This window comes from Dama dama, chromosome 26 (genome assembly GCF_033118175.1).
Source record: "Dama dama isolate Ldn47 chromosome 26, ASM3311817v1, whole genome shotgun sequence".
Taxonomy (NCBI): Eukaryota; Metazoa; Chordata; class Mammalia; order Artiodactyla; family Cervidae; genus Dama; species Dama dama.
In genome coordinates this window covers 22,857,260-22,881,019 of record NC_083706.1, presented here as the reverse complement: position 1 = coordinate 22,881,019, position 23,760 = coordinate 22,857,260, and the positions used below count along the sequence as shown (strand labels likewise).

At 36.6% G+C, this 23,760-nt stretch overlaps 1 protein-coding gene across 1 annotated transcript in view; it reads right to left on the bottom strand.

Annotated features, from left to right (window-relative positions):
- Positions 1 to 23,760, bottom strand: part of LAMA2 (laminin subunit alpha 2) — a 659,970-nt gene that overhangs the window by 276,564 nt on the left and 359,646 nt on the right. The window contains exons 13-16 of the mRNA XM_061130198.1: positions 23,508 to 23,609; positions 21,931 to 22,142; positions 10,328 to 10,439; positions 4,163 to 4,276 (exon numbers count right to left, since the gene is read on the bottom strand). Coding sequence (XP_060986181.1) covers positions 4,163 to 4,276; positions 10,328 to 10,439; positions 21,931 to 22,142; positions 23,508 to 23,609 — 540 coding nt within the window. The remainder of the gene's footprint in view (positions 1 to 4,162; positions 4,277 to 10,327; positions 10,440 to 21,930; positions 22,143 to 23,507; positions 23,610 to 23,760) is intronic.

Genomic DNA, 23,760 nt, shown 5'->3' with positions numbered 1-23,760 from the left:
TAATGAGAACTGTGGCTAATCACACAAATCCTCTGCGACTATAGCCCTCCTACATCTGAGATTAATTTGGACCTCAGTATGCTCTGACGATGTGGACAATGCACTGATGTATTACAGTTGTGAGGGCCTTGCTTGACTCATGATTAAAAGATGGGAAGACAGAAACTTTTAAATGTATACTAATAAACAATAAAACCACAAGGCATATAACAATTTCCCTCAGACACTGGTTTTTAAAATAAAACAGTATTTTCCATCAATTAGTATTTTCTGGAACCATGAACTTTTTAAAAATAAAAAAATCAAAATAAAGTAACATATCTTGATTTCTTCATATTAACTAAAGTAGATTTATCAACTTAGTGTTCACAAAATTCATCAAGACTGGTAAAGGTGAACAATCAGTTAATGAATGAAATTGTCTATAAAGTTTGCAATAGCACAATCTGATCAATTTATATGATGTTTTGGCATTGTGTAGACATAACTTCTTCAAACTCCCATAATACAATAAAATGTATATAATGCCTATTAAATATCACACAGCATAGATTTATTGTGACTGAAATATATTTTTAATTTTACAAGCATAAAAAATTCCATTTTTTCTCATTTCAAAAGAGTTCATCAGAGTTTGGAGTGTAAAACCTTTAGTTTTATCATCAATAACCAAATACGTAGAGGAAATAGCTAACAGCCAAAATATGAATTCATTTTAAACATAAAGTAAAAATTTATTAACCTTGATGACCAATGGGAGAGCCAGTTTGACTTAATGAAAGTTCTGAGTTATTATTTATTCCAGTATATTTTAAGTTCTATTTTAATTACATTTAATAAATATATTTAATTTAAAACCACATAAATAACATTTCAGAAAACAGTTGGTCAAATTCCTTGGGGAGAGGGACAGATTCTTTACTGAATAGAAGATATGAAATGAAAATCCAATAATTTAACTCTGAATCAATTGCTTACATTCTGTAAAATGTGAGAGCTGAAGCCCATAATGTATGAAGCTTTCAAGTTCTGAAATCCTATGACAGTTTAAACTACAAGTGAATAGGTGATTCTTTAGTATCTGTTAATACTTGAAAATAGGTTTTTCCTTAAGGTACTTAAAATTCTCAAATTTGTTTTATCAACCTTCTATCAAAGTAGCAAAGATGTTAACTTTATTATCAACACTTGTCTAAATAACAGCACATCTGGTTGGAAGTTGCCAGACATGGATCAATCTGATGAAAGGCTTTTCTCTTTGATTTCATCTTCATATTAGTTCCTTTCAGTTTTCAAGTTTAACTAAAGTTGGCTCTTACTAAAAAAAAATACTGTTTATTGCAGTATTCTTTGTATATTGTTATACTGCCACAATCAAAATTATATCTTCAAAGATTTAGGGGCTTTAAAAAAGAAGATCATAAAACTGATTATGTTTTAACCATGTTGAAAATGGTTTTTCTAAAACTCAGCTGAAGATCTTGTACAACCCAGAGACCCTGCTTTGCTTTACTAATTTGGAAGAAAAATAACATAATTTTTGCATTTCCTAATGTCATATGTCAGTGAATGGAAACAATAAAATTAATCTTAAAACTCCACTGTTTTTGTAATTGAAACCATAAAACAGTAACAGACAACAATACAATGGAAACTCAAACTGAAAAAAAGATGAAAGTTTCACTCTGATGGGCTGATGATTCTTATAAGTATCCTGTTCCAAAGTGCTCTCCAAATGTCTGTTCACATCACTTATCACAAGAACAGTGACAAGGAGCAAGTATGCAATCTTCCCATGTGACTTGACTGTTTCTTAGGTCACTTCAAAAGTACTGCGAGTCAAACTAACCTTTCAATAAAGGTCCACACTATAAAAGAGATATAGATTTTGGTCTGATATCAAAAAATATTTCAATTTATTTCTAATTAGATTTCAAAGCCAAACTAACTAAAATGTAGCTTATCTAGAAAAGTTTCAAAATTTTTCTGTTTAATGCTAGGATGGAAAGCATAAATAATTTTTTTAAAAAGAAGTTAAAATGCAGAGCAACTGAACTGTAAGATTGCTTTTTTTTTTTCAATTTGTTTTTATTTGTATTGGGCTCTAGGGGATGGGATGGGGAATACCTCTGTAAGTTATGTCCCACTAGGAAGATGTCCATTCTAACTTTCCTGGGATAGCTTTTGGAGCTTTTTCTTTTTCTTTGAGCCACTGCTCTTGCTGGCAGCAGCCTCTTTAGGTCCACTGCTGAGTGGCTCCTCCTTGAACAATTTCCACTTTTTCTTGGGGATGTGCAACACTTAAATATTTTTATCTTTGTGGATCATGTTAGAATTAATATGCTCAAATTGGGACAGCAGCTTTAGTTATCAGTATCATTTCAGATCGGAGAAGGCAATGGCAACCCACTCCAGTACTCTTGCCTAGAAAATCCCATGGATGGAGGAACCTGAAGTCCACGGGGTCGCTAAGAGTTGGGCACGACTGATAAAGAGCATTTGGAAGTCTCCAGACTATATCTTACATGATTATCTATTTATCAGCTACAATGGAAAATTCAGAAAACATGCCAGATTAAGGTCATTAAGGTCAATCATTAAGGTCTCTGTTGCTTCCCTAAGATTCCTTGCTTATTTGAAGTAGCCTCCTATCTCCTTGTCCATGAAACAAAGTCAATAAACTAAAGTTCATTAGTAGAAGACCTCAGATAATCATTGATTCCCCTCACTTCTTCCCCCCCAAAATTATGCTGGATGAAACTATCTTACTCTAAAACAATGGGCTTTCATTCTTAGAAATATCCTATAAGCAAATGGACTAACAGCATGATTTTAGACTTAATCTTAATGAATGCAGCCTGAAATATTTGCTATTAGAAGCATTATGAGTCTGCTATCATGAAATATTAATTTTTGTCTTTTTAGGTTTAAGTAAAACAAATCTATATATGTTTTGGGCTGACTATTTCCTCTTGTATTTTAGTGAAAGGTTTAAAGGTAACTCAATATTTTTCCCAAAGTACATTTTAAAAGACTTATTGTATAATTAAAATGGAAATCACTTAGTCTTTCTGTTCATAACAATGCCATTTGAAAAATCTACTGATCCACAAATTAAGGCTATCATGCTTTACCCTGAAATGCAATTAAACAAAGTCTTCTATAGAGAAAACAGAAAGAGCATCAATAAAACTAAATGTCAAATCAAATTGAAACAAAAGCCCTGAATTTTCATTTTGGATTTTTCCCAGAAGCTTTTAAATGGAAGAAAAAGGGTAGGGGAGGGGGAAGAATGAGCAAGAGAAAGAGAGAACATTAAGAAATCCTGATAACAGAGACTGCCTTAAATTCTGCAGGGAAATGAGAATATGATATCCTCCTAAATTGGCACCATTTCAAATTGTGTTTCTGCAAGATTAATGAAATGAGAAGTGTTGTTTCAAGCTTCATGTCATGTCAGACAATATAAAACTAACATGCCCTTGAGTTAATCAGAATGGTCTATTCAGCGTAATCTCCAATCCAAAAGCTTCTTAGCAGGATGGAAAGCGCTTCACCCTGTACAGGGCTTTTTTTCTGGTTACAGTATTGACTTAATAGTAGAAGGAGTAAGCAGCTCCGGTGAATATGTATTGCACACATTTATTATTTTTAATCTACACACAATGTTTTGAATTTAGTTAAATGCTGAAATTTTCCAATAAAAAAGAATGTAGTATGCCCTCATTTTCAAAGTGAAAAAAAAAAGTGTAATTATGCCTATTACAGAGGTTATATTTTATACTTTTCATATTATGGGGTTACAAATCATTTCCTGTTACAGAAACGCAGTCAATTTTGGGGTAGAATTATGTAAGGGACTGAAACCATATATATTTGTGGCAGATATGTATCCTTGTCATTAGTTATGTTTTATTATGATATATCTGATCTTAACTCAATCCTTAGAATAACGTGAGTAAACACTTCCTAATGCTTCTTAGTCAGGGAGACCACATAGGAAAGAACCTTCTCAGCTTCCAACTCAGTTCAAAACAAAGATGGCCATCAAATCCCTTCTTGACTCAAGTGCTTATGGTCCCAAAGGTAGTAGCCAAGTTGCAGGGCTTATGAGCTGACGTCAGCCCTGCCCATCAGCATCCCCCGAGGAGTAAGCACTCACCAGGCACTCTCCCGTGGTATCATCACAGGATTCCGCGTGGCCAAAGCATTGACAGGGCTCACAGACGCCACCAAAAATAGTGCCATTAACTCGTCTGTGCCTAGGCCAACAAGACTGAAAGGAAAACATGGTCTCAAGTTAGTCTCAGGGATTTTTATTTTTAAAGCTTACTTTTGTCTTTAGCAGATAAAGAAACATATTTAGGTAGCAAACCCAGCAAATGTGCATGTCAAAGCGTTGCCATTATGGAGGCATGGCTACAGAGCTATTCCTCCTGACCTGGGGCTTCGTACTGACCTTAGTGTTATTGGCAGGTATGGGATTAGAGGAAGCATTAACTTGATGACTCTTCTGAAATAGCAAAATAAAGCAGAGATATAAAGAGTTGAACCATGACAGTCTCAAAGTAAAAAGCACAGACAAGAAAACGGAAGAAAAAGTATTGAAAAGCAGCAGCCAACATAAATGGACTCTTCAGAACCTTAGCCTCCTAGAGCATTTAATGTCCTGTCCAAGGATTGTAGATTCTCTGGAATGTCTTCCCTTTCTCACATGCAAACTGCCCTTAACTCTGTCACTTTCAGAAAATCTTTGCAATCATCTGGAAAAAAGGTAGCACTCACTCTTACATTTGATCACCTACATGGCTGACTTCTACACATATATAATTTATAGTTCTCATTCTCAACTTCTTCCATCCTATTATACTTTCTCAAATTTACACAAAATAGTTTATGATTTATTTACCATACATTCCTTAGATATTTTATTTTATGATTTTATTCTCCTAGAACTCTAGTTATATCCATCATTCCTTTTTAAAGTGTAAAACACTTTCTCATACAAAAATAGACTTCTGATTAGAAAAGGGGTATTTGGGTCACAGAGCATCTGTGTGTCAGTGCTGGGTTTCAGTTCACTGTCATGTTTAAGTATCCCTTCTGCGGGGGTCACTATCAACTGGATGGGGTACAAAATAAAGGGGGCAAACACTGCTGCCCTGTAGGAGCTTATGATCTCCCTCAAGTTAAAACTGCATCTTGTGGGTTATTTACTATATTTCTGGATGGTTAACTACAATACAGTATATCATGAAAAGGCCTTTTTTTTTCCTAGCTGAGAGTAGAAACAAGAGAGAAACCACTGAGGTAATAAAGAATATAGAATTGTGCTGTGTATTGTTGGAAATGTTCCTTCTGCCTCAGGATATGAGGATTCTTAAATTTGAACATCGATAGCAAAGACATAAAAAAAGGATGATCTGATACTTCATATCCTAAAGGAAAACAAAAGCAACTTTCTTCTTAATTTGGGCAGTATAGAAAAGAAGGTGCCAATTTTCTAACCCTTTCTAATAATTTTTCCTCATTAAAAATGTTGTCACCCTAGACTCATTATAGAATAGATTTTATAATGTAATATATATTTCTAAAAACTGGTGAAACTATATATTCAGAAGGGAGTAGAAATTAAGGGTGTTGATAATAGGGAGAGAACTGGTTTACCGTTTTGAGGAAAAATATGCATAGGATTGTCATTAATGAGATATATATATATTATATACAGGTATATATATAATATATAAGGTATATATATATATATACACACACATATATATCTGCAAATATATTACTTATCCTGCATCCTCTTTAAATTTCCTAACTCTTTATACCTCTCTCTTAGCCAGTGATTTCATCTCATTAGTCACAGAGAATATTGAAGGCAGTGGAAACTATCTTTCTACTACCAAGTACACAAGCATAAGCCCATAGTTCCATTAGTCATATTTCCCTCTGGAAAAATGGGGATGAGGCATGCAGAATTCCTCATACTCTCAAAGGATTATCACTCCACTTGTAATTCTTTTCCCAATATACCCACTCTGTATGTGGGTATACATACAGAGTGGTGCATCAATAATAGCTTTCCTTTCTGTTAGATCATTACTATCAGCTCGAAAATATGACTTGTATTTCTGTAAAAAATTAGCCAACAGAAAAAAAGACAAAAATACTCTCTTAATATCCCATAACTTTCAAGTGCCTATCTATTTTTGCTTTTAGGTAAGACGGCTCTAAAATATCTTTTCTTTCTCATTTCCCTTCAATGGTTCACTCCATCCTTATCTGTCTTGTGCCATAGTCACTGGATTAAAACTGCTCTTGTCCATGCCACCGAATTCCAGGGAACCAAATCAAATGAACAATTCTACGATTAACATTTTATTTGATCTCTCATCAAGCTATGGTTTAGTTGATTCCTATCTCCCTCAAAAGCCCTCTTCTCACAGTTTTCATGATGTCCCGGGTTCCTGCCCATCTCTTTGCTATCTCCTCTGGTTCAAATCACTTCTCATGGTCAGGAGCTCTTGGGGGCTTAGTCATTTCCTCTTTTTTCCTCCACACTTGCTCCCAGATAATTTTATTCAGCCGTCTAGTTGATGATTTCTTCCAAATACATATCTCTAGACCACACAGATATTCTGAGGTCAAGACCTACATATTCTAACTGGACGTTGACAATATACTTCATAGCTCTTTCAAACCTAATATTTCTAAAATGGATTGTTGATTTTATCATCCCCACCATAGGTGTACCTTCCCTCAATTTTCCTCAGCTAAGTAAACGGCACCACATTCAACTGCTCAGACTCGACATCTGACTCATTCTCAAAATCATTATTACTTTCAATGTTCCCGTGGCATGTCTATCAGTAAGACTGATTGGTTCTACTATCAAAATCTGTTTAAAATAAACAACATGTCTTTTCACATCCTCTGCCATTATCCTAACAAACCTTTATCATCATTACATTCTAACAAAATAGCATATTAACCATTTTACTTCCTGCCATCCCTGCCATATACAGTATGTTCTACACACTGTAGTTATAATGACTTTTTTCAAAAAATTTCACTCAGATCATGGTATCATATCAAATGGTAAGCCACTCCAGTCTTCTTGCCTGGAAAACTTCATGGATAGAGGAGCCTGTTGGCCTAGTTCATGGGGTTTCAGAGAGTCAGACATAACTGGGCAGCAGGAGTGGCAAAGTTTTCCTTCCATTGCATTTAGAATACTACTACAAATTTTTAATCATGCATGCATGCTCTGAATGGTTTGGCTCCTCCAGGCATGTCTTGTGCTATGCTCCCCTTGCTTATTAAGTTCCAGCCATACATGCCTTCTTTCAGGTCCTTGCAGATTCCAAACTGTGTTTCACCTCCTCATTGGTTCCCTTTACCTAAGAAGACCCTAGAGCTCAGTTGAAATGCTTACCACCTTAGACAGTCTTCCCAACAACCTCTCATAATGTAGTCCCTTCCATCTAATCTTCCTACATCTGTTCTCAGAACCTCTATCAAGGCCCCCTGCTTGTTGCCTTCATGGAATTTATCACATTTACTTAAATTTTCTTTCTGGCATATTGTCTAGTCTACCATCAAATACAATGTCCTTGAGGTCACAGACTGTATGTGTGTTGTTCATCATATTACCATCCATATCAAGAGTTTTAATCATCTCAAAATACATGGTCATCAATACCTGTTAGCTAAAATGAAAGTATGGAAGCTTCTATGAAGTAGTTAATATTTCCATCATGTAGAAGAGGAAGCTGAGATTTTAATTAAAAACCTTTTTTAGTACCTAACTTTGCTTTCACTTCCTCATCTGTCTCACTTGTTAAGTGAAATGAACTATGACAATTCTAGGAAAGTATGAAAATATTTGAAAAATAAAATGTGTAGGGATTTATAAAAGGTAGAAATGAAAAAAAAAAAAAAAAGGTAGAAATGATTAAAAAATTCTGAATCAACATTTATGGCCCCAAAGAAAACAGAAAAGAATGATTTATCATGGAATCATATAATCTGTTTTAGGCAAGCTAGAATTAAGATGTTAATACTTAGGCCACCTGATGCGAAGAGCCAACTCACCGGAAAAGACCCTGATGCTGGGAAAAATTGAGGGCAAGAGAAGAAGGGGGTGACAGAGGCTGAGATGGTTGGATGGCATCACGGACTCAACAGACATGAATCTGAGCAAACTCCAGGAGACAGTGAGGGGAAGCCTGGTGTGCTGCAGTCCATGGGGTCGCAAAGAGTCAGATATAACTTAGGACTGAACAACAGTAACAATGGTGTTTGGAATTTACTCAGCTCTTAAAGGATCTGGGAATATCAGTGGTAACAAAGCTAGAATGTCTGTGCTTTCAAACTCAGTAAAAAAGCAAATGAAATCAGGAAAAGATATGGATAGATAAGAGTAAGCTAAGCGACCGGAAGCTTCAATAAAGAAAAGAAAGGATTATTAGAGAGTAGAAGAAATGAAGAGGCCTGAGAGAAACTCCAGAGTTTGAGTTCCTTGTCTTCTGATTTGATTAATTTCTTTTATGGATTCCAAGGTAACTTTATTTATCCATTATTGTGTGAGAAGCACAGGAAGCTTTTCTTATCCTTCTGTTTCTTTGTTCTGACTTTTCCACACCCACTTGCTTCTCTCTTCCTACCTAATTGTTACCATTATTTAGTTTCCAAGTTGAGAATTTTCCACCCCAGGACATTTTCTGTGACCTCTCTTGCTACTGGAACTGATCACATCTTTGAAAGATTATTGCTCTCATGTTCTGTACCACTTATTGGTGCCTTAATTCTATAGGGCTGTGATCCAATTTATCATAGGTATGTGTTCTGTCTTCCTAAACAGACTGTTAGCTCCTTAAGAGTAAGGATTGTGATGTAATCTTGATAATCCCCTCAGCATCTAGGGCAGAATTTACCAAAGATTCTCAATAAATATTTTGGTGAAAGAAAAGAAGAAACAAAATGCATAGCCAATGAAACAATTCTAATATAGACAATTTGAGATTCAGTGGGCATTTGAAATTTGTACAGAAGATGATGAAGAGTACTGAGAATCACCAATGTGGAACTAAATGTGAAAGCCAGAATATAATAAGAGTAGTTTACTTCAGTTGAAATAAGAACTTAGAGGGTCAAAGAGAGCTTTCTGGTTTGAAATAAAAACTGCTAGGTTCTTAATCAAAGAATATGTTTCCTCAAATACAGCATATATTTTATATGTGAAATCAAATTTGGATTGACAGAGCTAATTCATTTCCATTATTATTTTTGTATTCTCTATATGAATTTTTAAAAAGTGATGGCGAATTACATTTAGTTTTATTTTTAGATAGGTGAATCCAAGCTCAGTTAAAGAAAACACGTCTGACATGAGTATGACTCTAAGCCCTGTGTATCCTCTGGAAACAAGCATTATTTTAAAATACAAGAGAACTGAAAAGCAAGGCCTAGGGTATTTCTGTAAATGGCTTAATGGGGTAGTGTGCTGAAGTGGAACATCTTGGTACACTCAGATGACTCCTTAAAGGCACCATTTTTAAAGAATTTAAGCTCCTATTTATATGCAAGCCATGCCCTCTATCAGGGAAATGGTGCTTATATTTTTTGAGCAGATTTCAAGTAAAATCAATTTTCAAACTACCTAAAACATACATAAAAGTAAATAAAAGTTATTACCTTAGAAGGACACATTGCAGTATTAAGTAAGGACCATGAATCTAGAATACTGAGACAACAATAAATATCTCAAACTTTAGGTGCTAAACAAATCAAAGACCTGTAGAAAATTTTCCGAATCAAGGTATTTCTTCCGTATGTTATGTTCTTGACATTTTAAAGATTGAGTCCTTCAGATGACTGTGACTTGGTTGTATTCTTAGGAATAAAGTAGAGAAAGAATGTGGTACATAGGATTAAAAAATGGAGAAAGTGAAAAAGAAAAGAAATAGTGTTTAATTCCTCTCAAGTACTCAGGTGGAAATGAAGGAGAAATATATTGAAATAGTATTCCACCATCATTCATCCCATTTTATCAACAGATTAACGAGAAAACAAAAACTTTCAAAAGCATCAGATTGTTAGCTGTTATGTCATAAGGGAAAATATGATTTCAAGATGACATCATATGAGTAACACTCTATTTGAAAGTCATGACTTTTGGCAGACATTGAAGTTCTTTAAGTAATAAGACATTATCACTTGTGCAATCCTTGATGAAAAAATGAAATTCATTTTAGAATAGTTTAATAGTTAATGCTGAAAGAACTTAGAATGCACTGAAGCTATATTCTTGCAAACTTACTTCACAGGAGGAGCCAGTGTACCCGGGTGGACATTGACAAACTTCCACAGCTGTTGCAAAGCTTCCGTCAGTAGGATAGGGAACTGCAGATTCAAGGTCAACAGAGCTCAGCCTGAGCAGAAGGAAAAAGAGATGGTAAGTAAGCAAACAAGCTCCTAGGTGTTACATCTCTTGAGGAATAGTACAGGAACAATGATGCAAATATAAGCACATGTTTATGATGCGAAAGAAGGCAAATGAATATTACTTGAAGTTCTGGCCATTCATCATATCAGGCAAAGTCAGCCCAGTTAAAAGTGCTCACAACCAGTACCACAATCAAATGCTGAAAAGATATAAGACCATTCTTGCTCATTTCTTGGTTTTTGGCTATATGTTTTCCCTATATTTTTGAGATAGTTTAAAATCATAGTTGAAGGAAATTTTAAAACAGGAAATATTCATATGACTGATTTATTTTTAATAATTAAACTAGAAAAGCAGAGGGACACAATATTCAGTCCAATCTTTTAAATTCAAGCAAAAATGGAAGCAAAGGAAAAGAAATAAGGTAATTATTTTTGTTGCCTTTTCTCAGAAATAAATCTGCATATTAATAGGTAAAAGTGAAACTTTATCAAATGTTCAGTTATATTAGTTAGATCTATTTTCCTAAATTGTTTTAGGCCTAAATTAAATTCACTGCTGTCTGTATTTATGAGTTTCATTTTATTGGTACTTCTGTACAGATCTGGTGATTTTAGCAGAGAGATTTGGTATCACTCGGTATTTTGAAAAAACGCTGATTTGGCCAAATTGAACTGCCATTACATAAACTGGTATATATGTACGTTGTGTGTATGTATTTCTTCCAAAATATGCAACCAATATACATTCACAATTTAAATAAATGTCATTTATGTCTTATTGGCTTTTCACTTTTTCTTTTTTTAAAGAAAATACAAAATCTTCATAGTTAAGAACACAAACTCAAGAGCCAGAGAGATCAAGATTCACATGCTGTCTCTGACATTTACCAGTACCATAGCCTAGGAGAAATGACTTAAAATCTCTAGGTCTCAATTGTCATCTATGTATCAGAGATAATACAAGAGTCCATACATAATGAATTGATTAAAGGATTAAATGAAAGAATGAATGCAAAGTTCTTGATGTAGTATCTAACTCATGTATGTGGTCATAAAATGCTAGGTATTTTATTAACATACATTGACTGTTGAAATCAAATCAAAATGACTACATGAATAATCTACAGGAAGATTCCCTGGAAAAGAAAATGACAACCCACTTCCAGTATTCTTGCCTGGAGAGTTCCATGGACAGAGGAGCCCGGTGGGATACAGTCCATGGAATCGTAAAGAGTTGGACATGACTGAGCCGCTAACAACAGCAAGACTTGATAATACCTTGGAACATGTGTAAGTTCATACATAATTGAGAAGCTGAAAAGGAAAATCATCTTGAAATCATAGAAAACAAACATTTGGATGGGAAATGCTATAGGTGCTGGGTGCTAGCTGGCTTTCTCTAAAGACAAGTGAATTATATTTACCTACAGATTGACTCATTAGACACCATTTTTTGGATGCTTTCTTCTCTGGGGGCACAGTTAAGACAGCTTGGCAGAAGGTTCTAAACTGGCAAGCATTAAAAATCACTGTTTTACAGCATTCAGGTTACATAGAGATTTAAACAAATTTTCAGTCTTTTTCTCCCACCAAATAAACTTGTATATAAAGTGTCACTGGCACTATTTTTAATTGAGATGAATTTCACATAACATAATCACTTTAAGGTGGCCTTTAATACATTCACAGGGTTGTACAACCACCATGTCTGGTTCCAGACATTTTCACTAGCCCCACCTTCCCCCTCCACAATAAAACCCTGTGTCTATCAAGCCGTCACACTCTATTCCACCATTTCCTCAGTTCCCGTCAACCGTGAATCTGCTTCTGTCTCCATGGATTTACCTATTCTGGATATTTCATACAAATGGGCATATATAATATATGACTTTTTGTGTCTGACTTCTCTCTGTTAGCATAGTGTTTTCAAGGTTCATCTATGTTGTAGCACATATCAATATTTCATTTATTTTTATGGTAGTAATATTCTAAAGTCGCTCCGTCGTGTCCGACTCTTTGTGACCCCATGGACTGTAGCCTACCAGGCTTCTCCGTCCATGGAATTTTCCAGGCAAGAGTACTGGAGTGGGTTGCCATTTCCTTCTCCAGGGGATCTTCCCAACCCAGGGGTTGAACTCGTGTCTCCCGCATTGCAGGCAGACACTTTACTGTCTGAACCACCAGGGAAGCCCAATATTCTATCATGGTGGTATGAATATACCACATTTTCTTTACCCATTCATCTGTTGATGGATGCTTGGTTATTTTTACTCTTTGACTATTGTAAATATACTGCTATAAACATTTGTATATATGTCTTTTTGAGTACCCATTTTTAATTCTTTGGGGTATATAACTAGGAGTAGAATTTCTAAATGTGGTGATTCTTAATACAACATAAGGCTTGCAAGAGGTACTAAAATAAAGATACTACTTGTTTATGTTAAGATGAGTTTATAAGCTAGTTCTTAAGAAAAGAGATTCTGATGTGTTATCTCTAAACCTAGCCTGATCACCTCAATACACACCCAACACATTTTTATTGGATGGATGAATCTATGGATGGGTAGGAGGATAGACAAATAGTGGGTAGACAAAGAGACAGATGGATAAATGGATGGATACAAGACTAAAAACACACCATAAATGAATAAATAAATGGATAGAGGAATGGAATGAAATTACATGATGAGTAGTGAGTAACATACTCCAAAACAGTACAATGAAGTTTAACATCCATATTTAGATGAACAAAATCAGACAAATGAAAGAAAAATTACTTATTTGATATAACAAAAAAGATAAATTGAAAGCTGTTAGCATTGGGACTTGAGGCCAAAGGCCAGAACTCATCTGAATTTATTGTGACATCTAATTGCCTGCAACTAATGGACTGTCACATGACAAAGTTGCATTTCTGATCACTTTAATTTCAGAAATAGATGATTTCATGATTACTATACTAGTTGATAGTGAAAGGACAGGGAAACCTGGCATGCTGTAGTTCATGGAGTCACAGAGTCAGACACGACTTAGTGGCTGAACAACAATACTAGTTCATTGGGCTTTCCAGGTGGTGCAAAGAACCTGCCTGCCAATGCCAAAGACAAATAGAAGATCCCCTGGAGGAGGGCTTGCCAAAGCACTCCAGTCTCTTGCCTGGAGAATCCCATGGACAGAGGAGCCTGGTGGGCTACAGTCCATGGGGTCTCAAAGAGGACACAATGGAAGAGACTTAGCACGCATGCACACTAGTTGATTATCATATAAAAGACTATCACAGCTTACTAACCAGGAGCCTGGTCAATTATATATAGATATAGTCCCAGGACAATCAACATAAGATTAATAAACAAAAAATTAAGAAAGAGTATTCACACATGCTAAATTGAACTATTTTGAATCCTAAAAGAAGATGCTGTGAAAGTGCTGCACTCAATATGCCAGCAAATTTGGAAAAGTCAGCAGTGGCCACAGGACTAGAAAAGGTCAGTTTTCATTTCAATCCCAAAGAAAGGCAATGCCAAAGAATGCTCAAATAATGCACAATTGCACTAATCTCACACACTAGCAAAGTAATGCTCAAAATTCTCTAAGCCAGGCTTCAACAGTACGTGAATCGTGAACTTCCAGATGTTCAAGCTGGATTTAGAAAAGGTAGAGGAACCAGAGATCAAAATTGCCAAGATCCATTGGATCATCGAAAAGTGAGAGAGTTCCAGAAAAACATCTACTTCTATTAACTATGCCAAAGCCTTTGACTGTGTGGATCACAACAAACTGGAAAATTCTTCAAGAGATGGGAATACCAGACCACCTGACCTGTCTCCTGAGAAATCTATATGCAGGTCAGGAAGCAACAGTTAGAACTGGACATGGAACAACAGACTGGTTCCAAATAGGAAAAGAAGTACGTCAAGGCTGTATATTGTCACCCTGCTTATTTAACTTATATGCAGAGTACATCATTTGAAATGCTGGGCTGGATGAAGCACAAGCTGGAATCAAGACTGCCAGGAGAAATATCAATAACCTCAGATATGCAGATGATACCACACTTAAGGCAGAAAGCGAAGAAGAACTAAAGAGCCTCTTGATGAAAGTGAAAGAGGAGAGTGAAAATGTTGACTTAAAACTCAGCATTCAGAAAACTAAGATCATGGCATCTGGTCCCATCACTTCATGGGAAATAGATGGGGAAACAATGAAAACAGTGACAGACCTTATTTTGGGGGGCTCCAAAATCACTGCAGATGGTGACTGCAGCCATGAAATTAAAAGACGCTTGCTCCTTGGAAGAAAAGTTATGACCAACCTAGGTAGCATAGTAAGAAGCAGAGACATCACTTTACCAATAAAGTGGTGCCAACTGTTTGGTCAAAGTGTTGGTTTTTCCAGTGGTCATGTATGGATGTGAGAGTTGGACTATAAAGAAAGGTAAGTGCCAAAGAATTGATGCTTTTGAGCTGTGGTTTTGGAAAAGACTCTTGAGAGTCCCTTGGAGAGCAAGGTGATCCAAGCAGTCCATCCGAGAGGAAATCAGTCCTGAATATTCAGTGGAAGGACTGGTGCTGAAGCTAAAACTCTGATACTTTGACCATCTGATGTGAAGAACTGATTCATCTGAAAAGACCCTGATGCTGGGAAAGATTGAATGTGGGAAGAAAAGGGGACAACAGAGGATGAGATGGTTGGATGGCATCACTGACTCAATGGACATGAGGTTGAGTAAGCTCTGGGAGTTGGTGATGGACAGGTAAGCCTGGCGTGCTGCAGTCCATGGGATCGCAAAGAGTCAGACACAACTGAGTGACTGAAATGAACCAAACTGAAGTTGCTTCAGTCATGTCCGACTCTTTGCGATCCTATGGACTGTAGTATCCAAGGAGAAGGAAAAGGCAACCCACGCCAGTTTTTTGCCTGGGAAATCTCATGGACAGAGAAGCCTGGTGGACGACAGTAAATGGGGTCGCAGAGTTGGACACTTCAGTCAAAGCAACTAAGCGTGGACTGTAGTAAAGCAACATTTTAGAATAGAAAGAAAGTAAATGACTACATTAAGAAACAATTTAAAATGGAACAAAACAAAAATATTTTCAGTGAATTACCAACTTTCATTTGTCTTTGAAACAACAGATGTTCCTCTTCTTAATCTATGTAACCATTTTGAGCTATGAGAAATTTCGGCACTCAAACATCTTTCCCAGCAATATTCCACATTAGTATTCACCGAGCAGTCCCAATGTTCATTAGGTTCTGATATTTGTTAAATGGGATTTTAATGTGTTTAATAGTTTTTAGTGTTACTCTTGAAGACGTCTGCAGTTTATTCTTTTTCCCCTCTCAATATGGTCATTTTCTTTTCTTGATACAGGCTGTATTCATTAAAATACATAATGCTGGTAGTAATAAAGTATTGTTGGAGATGCATGAACTGTCAAAGATTTGTCAAATGTTCTAGCCATTTCTTTCTAATTATTATGAAAGGGAAATACAGATAAGATGATGGATAAAGAGCAAAGGCATAATTATATAAGCTATTATTGAAAATATTGAAATCATATAAGAAACATTGCCCTGGTACCAACTTAAAGAGTGCTCTGTATATTTTTTTTTATTATATTTTCAACCAGAGTTAGATATATCATGCTTCACAAAAAGGGAAAAAAAGTCCAAATTATTCTTTAAATAATAGGACATTTGATCTTAAAACCCTTTTAAATAATTTTTTTAATTCACTTTTTTTTAAAAAAATATAGAAAGACCTCCATTTAATTCTACTAAATAAATGTTACTTTGGGTTTGTTCAGTTCAGTTCAGTTTAATCGCTCAGTGGTGTCCGACTCTTTGTCACCCCAATGCCAGGCCTCCCTGTCCATCAAAACTCTCGGAGTCTACCCAAACTCATGCCCATCGAGTCGGTGATGCCATCCAGCCATCTCATCCTCTGTCGCCCCCTTCTCCTCTTGCCCACAATCCCTCCCAGCATCAGGGTCTTTTCCAAAGAGTCAACTTTTGCATGAGGTGGCCAAAGTATTGGAGTTTCAGCTTCAGCATCAGTCCTCCCAATGAACACCCAGGACTGATCTCCTTTAGGATGGGCTGGTTGGATCTCCTTGCAGTCCAAGGGACTCTCAAGAGCCTTCTCCAACACCACAGCTCAAAAGCATCAATTCTTCAGCCCTCAGCGTTCTTCACAGTCCAACTCTCACATCCATACATGACCACTGGAAAGACCATAGCCTTGACTAGATGGACCTTTGTTGGCAAAGTAATGTCTCTGCTTTTTAATATGCTGTCTAGATTGGTCATAACTTTCCTTCCAAGGAGTAAGCATCTTTTATTTTATTTATTTATTTATTTATTTTTTGGAGTAAGCATTTTTAAATTTCATGGCTGCAATCACCATCTGCGGTGATTTTGGAGCCCAAAAAAATAAAGTCTGACACTGTTTCCACTGTTTCCCCATCTATTTGCCATGAAGTGATGGGACCAGATCACATGATCTTAGTTTTATAGATAGAGATTTTATTGTTGTTCAGGGGCTTTGTTCTATTTCATTTTTGATGCAACACAAGATGATGACTTAGAATTTCCTTTAGCCTCTGCCTTGTGAAAGTTCCACAAAGTACCACTCAGTTAATGAAATCTAATCATTTTTTATCTCATACCTAAAAAGGCAACAGAATCATTTACAAACTCAGTCAGTGTCTGAGTGAGCTATGTTGGTATGAGCTGGACATTTCCCCCAAACATTGTCAGTCCTATGCCAACTAAGGGAAATAACAAACAGAATCTACTATTGTTGCAAACCATTCATCAAATATATACTAAATGCTAATATGGGAATTCATATTTCTTTCTCCTTAGTCCTACCAATATGCATTGTGTTCACTTCCAGTGCACTCTTAATATATACCACAAACATACGTCTGACTTTGATAATGGACTATACCTTGTTTGAATTCACTGATCATTTACCCATCTTTGAACCCTCTTTCCTTAGCCTAGAACTACCACATCATAATTACTGTGTACTGAGTGTGCATTATAATAATTATCACTTCTGTGCATTATAATGGGAACTTGAGACATATCTCCCTTAAGTATCAATGAAACAGGGATTCCCTGCAGGCTTAGTGGGGACGAATATTTCTGCCAATATAGAGACACAGGTACGATCTCTTGGTCTGGGTAGATTCCACATTCCGTGGAGCAACTAGGCCCGTGTGACACAACTATTGAGCCTGTGCTCTAAAGGCGAAGAGCCACTACTACCGAGCACACGCCGCAACTACCGAATCAGTGCTCCCGAGAGCCTGTGCTCCACGAGAGAAGCCACCGCAATGAGAAGCCCACGCACAACTAGAGAGTGACCCTCCTCTCTGCACATGGGGAAAAGCCAGCGCAGCAACGAAGGCCCAGCACAGCCAAATAAAGAAATAAATAAAATTATATTAAAAAAAATCAATGAAACCAATGCGGTGATCATGTTTCTGCCCACATTTACAAAGGAAGAACCCGAAGCTCAGAGAAGTAAAGGGCTTTGTCTATATAATACTGTCTGCAAATATTGTGCAGCACAGGCTGAAACCAAAACCCAACGGTTAGCCTGTTGCCCAACACTGTCTCCCACTGTTCAGCAGACAGAAGCTCAGATGTCTCAGATACACCGTTTTCTCACTGGGCATTCAATCCTGAAACTTAGGTGTGCTTCTGCCATTTTACAAAAGAGGAAGCTGAGATTCAAATACACAGGGAAGGCACTCAGTAAATGCTGGCAGACTGAATAAATCCAATATTACAGAATAGATTTGGGAGGTAGTGAAAGGCAATGGGGAAAAAAAGCACATGTTAGTATAAAACCTGGCTGAACCTCTTCCCCAAAGCAAGTTATAGAAATCTTTTTAAGATCATTAGAGCCTTCATTGTAATAATTTCTTCAAATGTGATTACCTGGATTATTACTTTCATAAGGTAGAAGTATACTATCAAAAAAAAAGTATACTATCTGCACTATTTCTATAATCATCAAAACACTCCTTTGTTTATATGGATTTTTCTAGATTATTTATTGGATAATTTATTAGATAAATTCTGTGTAATGTTTTTGATACTGGGGGGGGAACACTCTTAAAAGTCATGTGAAAATGTCTAGCCTTGGAGAAATTTATTCTCAAACAATAAAGATATATGGGTTGTATCACAACAAAGTCACAATGGGCTCAGTTACGCTGGGCTAACAAACAACTGAATTCTCAGTGGCTTATCAAATAACAAAAGTTTACTCATGGAAAATCCTCTACGTTTCTGGGTAACCTTTCAAGGCAGCTGACCTCCACGTGCTGTCAATATTTCAGAATGTTTTTATGTTCTGGTAACTGTGTAAGCTCCATAGAGTCTCCTACAGGCAATTCAATGCTTTTCTAGGGTTGGGAATGGGGATAGTAGTACAGGAAAAATACACCACTTCAGCTCACATTTCATTGGCCAAACCAAGACCTATGATAACATCTACCCTCAAAGGAAATGCAATATTTCAAAAGAAGGAGATTAAAAATTAGATGAACTGTACTATAATGTCTACTATAGGGTATAAGGTCTTCCCTGGTGGCTCAGATGATAAAGAATCTGCCTGCAATGCAAGAGATCTAGCTCAATCTCTGCGTCGGGAATATCCCCCAGAGAAGGAAATGGCTACCCACCCCAGTATTCTTGATTGGAGAATTTCGTGGACAGAGGAACCAGGCGCTTTACAGCCCACGGGGTCGCAAAGAGTCGGACACGACCGAATGACTAACACTTTCACTTTCACAGGCGATAAGAAAAATATCAAGTTAAATATCAAGGATTGCTACTGAAACTAAGGTTTGGAGAATTTAAAGGAGAAAGATTCACAGTTAAGTTGATTTCTCTTACATTCTTAAAGGAAGAATGAAAAGTTTTCCATTTTTATCTTCATTTATTAATGAGTTCAATGAGAAGGAAATCAATTCATTTTATCACATGGGCTTCTCAGTACTGTGGAAAAGAATGACAGCAAAAATGGTCTCAATTTTGAAATACCAGTCCATTCTTAATTCTACATATCTTCAAGTCTTAAGGGTAGTTGGAGAAAATGGTACTTCCTAGAATGTGCAGGTCAGGTGGAAATGCTTCAGATTTGTGTGCTGACTGGCCATGAGCGAAGCACTTTTGCTTTAATTCCATTCTCACAGTGACTTTTTGACACTGACAAGCAATTGTCCTCCTCATTTTACAGATGAGATGACTGAAATCCAAAGAGATCTAAAACAACACTTATGTTCACAACTATTAAACAGCTAACTTGAAAACAGAAGTCAAAATTCTAACCTGCCACCCCATTCTCCTTCCACTATTCAATTCCAGTTCCTCTGTATCAGGAGAAACATAAGCCCATTTGCTGAGAGAACTACCATGGAAGTAAATCCTCCTTAAATAATTCTAAACATGAATTTCTGTTGTGATAACTTCAATTTACTTGTGCTTACACACAAGCCGTATACCAAGTTGGAAGCCTACTGTGCAAGACAAGTTGAAATCAATTCAACTGATGTTTTACAAATAGGACTCAATCCACTCATAGATCAGAGATAAATAAAATATAACAAGCTTACTGACTCAAGATTCATGCTGGCTTGTGGCTCACCTGAGTGGATAGGAGTTTCACACGCAACATGGCTTTGAGTCCTGAACGATAGCGCCCTGTGTAATGTAGACTGCAGAGAGCAGCATCACTTACATGGATTAGTTCCTGCGTCGGATCCCACAGCCATGCTCTGTGAACATGTTGCTCATGTATGGTTAAAGCTCAGAAGGCTCAAATGAAGCCAGTGATTTTAAGATGAGTAGACACTAAAATTATCTCACATGAATCAGGGAGAAAGGCTTTGGATTAACTAGTCTGAGAAGCAAGGCTGGCAAAAATAAACAAACCCCTCAGCCACTTTTTGTCAATTTGCTTGTCATTTATTTTGAAATCCAGAGGACTCATCTCTTTGTACTCGTTAAACATCATGACAGTCTCTGTTTACTAAATGTGAAAAAACATAATTAATTCCGAAGTGCTGCTTCTCATCTTCACGGCATTTTAACCCAGCTTCTAGCAGCATTGACTATGCAAAACAGGCACATTGTTTGGCAGTGGTTCTGTTTCTGAATCTGTGATTCTCTCCTTAGGGAGATGGTAATGATGATTACACTTAGTTGAAATACTACAAGTGAAAGACAAACTAGACAGCACAGGCAGATGAAGGGGGGGTGTGGAGCAACAGCAATTAAAAAACCCTCTTGTAGATAAACCAGCATTGGAGACATTGCTGTGCTGATGGGTATGCCAAGCTGTCGGTTTGGGGTCACATTTGATCATCTAATTTAAGCTGCTTCAGGACAAAATTGGGCTTGCCAGGTGGTATTAGTGGTAAAGAACTTGCATGCCAATGCAGGAAACCTAAGAGATGCTGGGTTTGATCCCTGGGTCTGGAAGATCCCCTGGGGGCGGGCATGGCAACCCACTCTAGTATCCTTGCTTGAGAATCAAATGGACACAGGAGCCTGGAGGTCTACAATCCACGGGGCTGTAAAAGTCAGACACAGCTGAAGCGACTTAGAAGGCACATGTGCGGAGAATATTGCCATGAAGTTTGTAAGTCATTCTTTTTTTAATGGAAAGCAGCCTTTAGGGTGCCTCTTATGGACATGTTTAGCTCACGTTGGGGAGTTCTCTCTTTAAGGAAACAAAACAGAGAGTAGAAAGGGATAGTCCCTTGAAAGTGTTCAAGGTAATGAGCACTTTACATAATTATCACATATACTTTTCACAATGACCCTGAAAGGTAGGCACTATTATCTCCACTTCACATTTGAAGAAATCCAGTTTCCATAAGGACCAACCACTTGCCAAAGGTCACACATATAATAAGCAATAGAGCTAATTGAATTCTTAGTCTTATTTTCCTTGATATCATGCAGCCATTATAGTATTACAGTGTTTCACAAAAAAAACTTGTGGTTATTCAAATGAAGGTACTTGTATCTCTCATTATCAACCATATACTATTGTCAGAATTTACTGAATGAATTAATGGAAGAAAACATTTTGCAAACCACTTTCTGAATATGGGTATCTTGGTATTATATCACTTTACTTTTCCACTATTTGAGTCATCATAAAGGAGACTCTGCTTTCCAGTATCGCATTTCTCAGTATAGGGATCATTTTTATTGCATGGTCTGGCAGAACTGAGAATCATCAATACTGAAAAAGGACTAAGACAAATTCATCCTGGGTAGGTAAAATTTTAAAGATCAATGGAAACACTTTTCAGAAAACCAGTGCTCCATCATTAACTATTATTTGAAGATGGCAAACCTTAGGGATCTTCAGTCACTTAGCACTTGCATGTCTGCCCCAAGGCAAATGTAAGAGCTGGGAGATGCAATTCCTGAGTTTACCTGAAGATGGCATCCATCCCAAAGTTGTATGTGATCTGTATGAGGACTCTCTGCAAATTCACAAGCACCGTCATAAACTCCTTTCTACTGACTGGGAAATTTGTACCATATGTGGTAAATGATTCTTCTTTAAGTGACAACACATTAATATGTTCTTCAGATGGTTGCAGATACACCTCATCTTGGGCTGAGCTGATTCTCAAGTCATTTCCCTAAAGGGGAAAAGAGAGTATTAAAGGATAAAACTGTGAAAAAAGGGATTCTCGTCTTTGTAGGTTATCCTCAGTAGGTTTATTTCAGGTTAGCTTTCCCTGTCAGCATATTTCTAGCAGGTATAAAAGGCAGAGAAAACAATTTAAATAGTAGCCTTAACTCAATGTACCACAAAGTATAAGCTTCTTGGTTATGCGTGGCGGCTCTGCTTCCCCTATTAACTAAAATAATTAATACTTGGTAAGTCTAGATATATATGATTATAAACAAATACATCAATTTTATAGAAGTGCGCAAAACCAAATATTTCAGATATACTATTTTATGGTGAATGTGGATTATATAGGAAAATGGGGAAGAAAAGTTAAAACAGTGTATGAAGCTATTGTTTTAAGGGACTCTTCAATCTGGGGAAAAAAGAAACAGGAAAAAATCCTACTGTTTCATGATTACAATCAGATAATGGCATTATTATCATTTGGGTTAACCTTTTATCTTAGTTCATTCATATTAATAATATATAGCTTCTCAATATTTTACATTTAGAGAACCCCTTTTATCTCAAAGGAATTCCATGACATACTTCTATTTTCATACACACACACATATGTAATGATATATATCACTCAGATCACTTCACCTAATACTGGAAACATTCATTTTGGGGAAAGACTTTTTTTAATATTGATTCTCATGCATGAACATTTCAAGACCAAAACAACAACAGAGCCCCATGCTAAATCAACATAGATCCCTTTGGACCCATAAATATGCATGAAGTGTGTGCCTTTGTGTGAGCAGAGGAGAAGAAAGGAAGAATATGAGAAAGGAAGGAGGCTTTTATGTGATAACTTTAGGCTTCTAGCCTTTGGGAACCGCCTGTGTCCCTCCAAATGCTCAAAGCAGTTTCTCCTATATTTTCCTTAGTTAAAAGAGTTTTGAAGTCAAGATTCAACTGTACCTAAATAGATAAGTTTCCCTTTTTCCATTGACTTCTACATAATATAAACAAAGGTATAAACAATAAAATCTACTTGGAAGCAAGGAGAGATGGAAAAACTACAACTACATAAATCAGCCATTTGCTCAAACACTTTTAGTATCCTTATATTCTGGGGAACATGGTCATTAGGTTTTAAATTTAAATTTCAAGTCTGCTCTAAAAATCCCCTTTACCATTGGAACCCAAGACCTATGTTCAGTCTTCTAAACATGTCTCAGAGTGAATGGCAGGAAAAAATTCCCAAGATACAATATTTTTCTCTAGTAGTGCATAAATGAATGTTAAACTAGTTAGTGAAGGATAACCTCAGATTACATGAGTGTAAAGCAGTTAAACATAAATGACACTTTCCATACTCTACCTCTAAAATAACCATAAGCTGGAGTGTGTGTTCTGCATCTTCGTTTGCTTCTTCAAGGTCATATGATACGGTAAACATCAACTGTCCTCCAGCTGCTGTGAGCTACAAGAGAGAAGATGCGTCATCATTACGGGACAGGAGATGGGCTATTAAACCATGCTGTGCTTATTATTTTTAAATTATTTTATTGTTCTGGAGGGCAGGATTTGGAAGAAACAGAAATCATGAGTGTGCGGATTGAGAATGATAGACA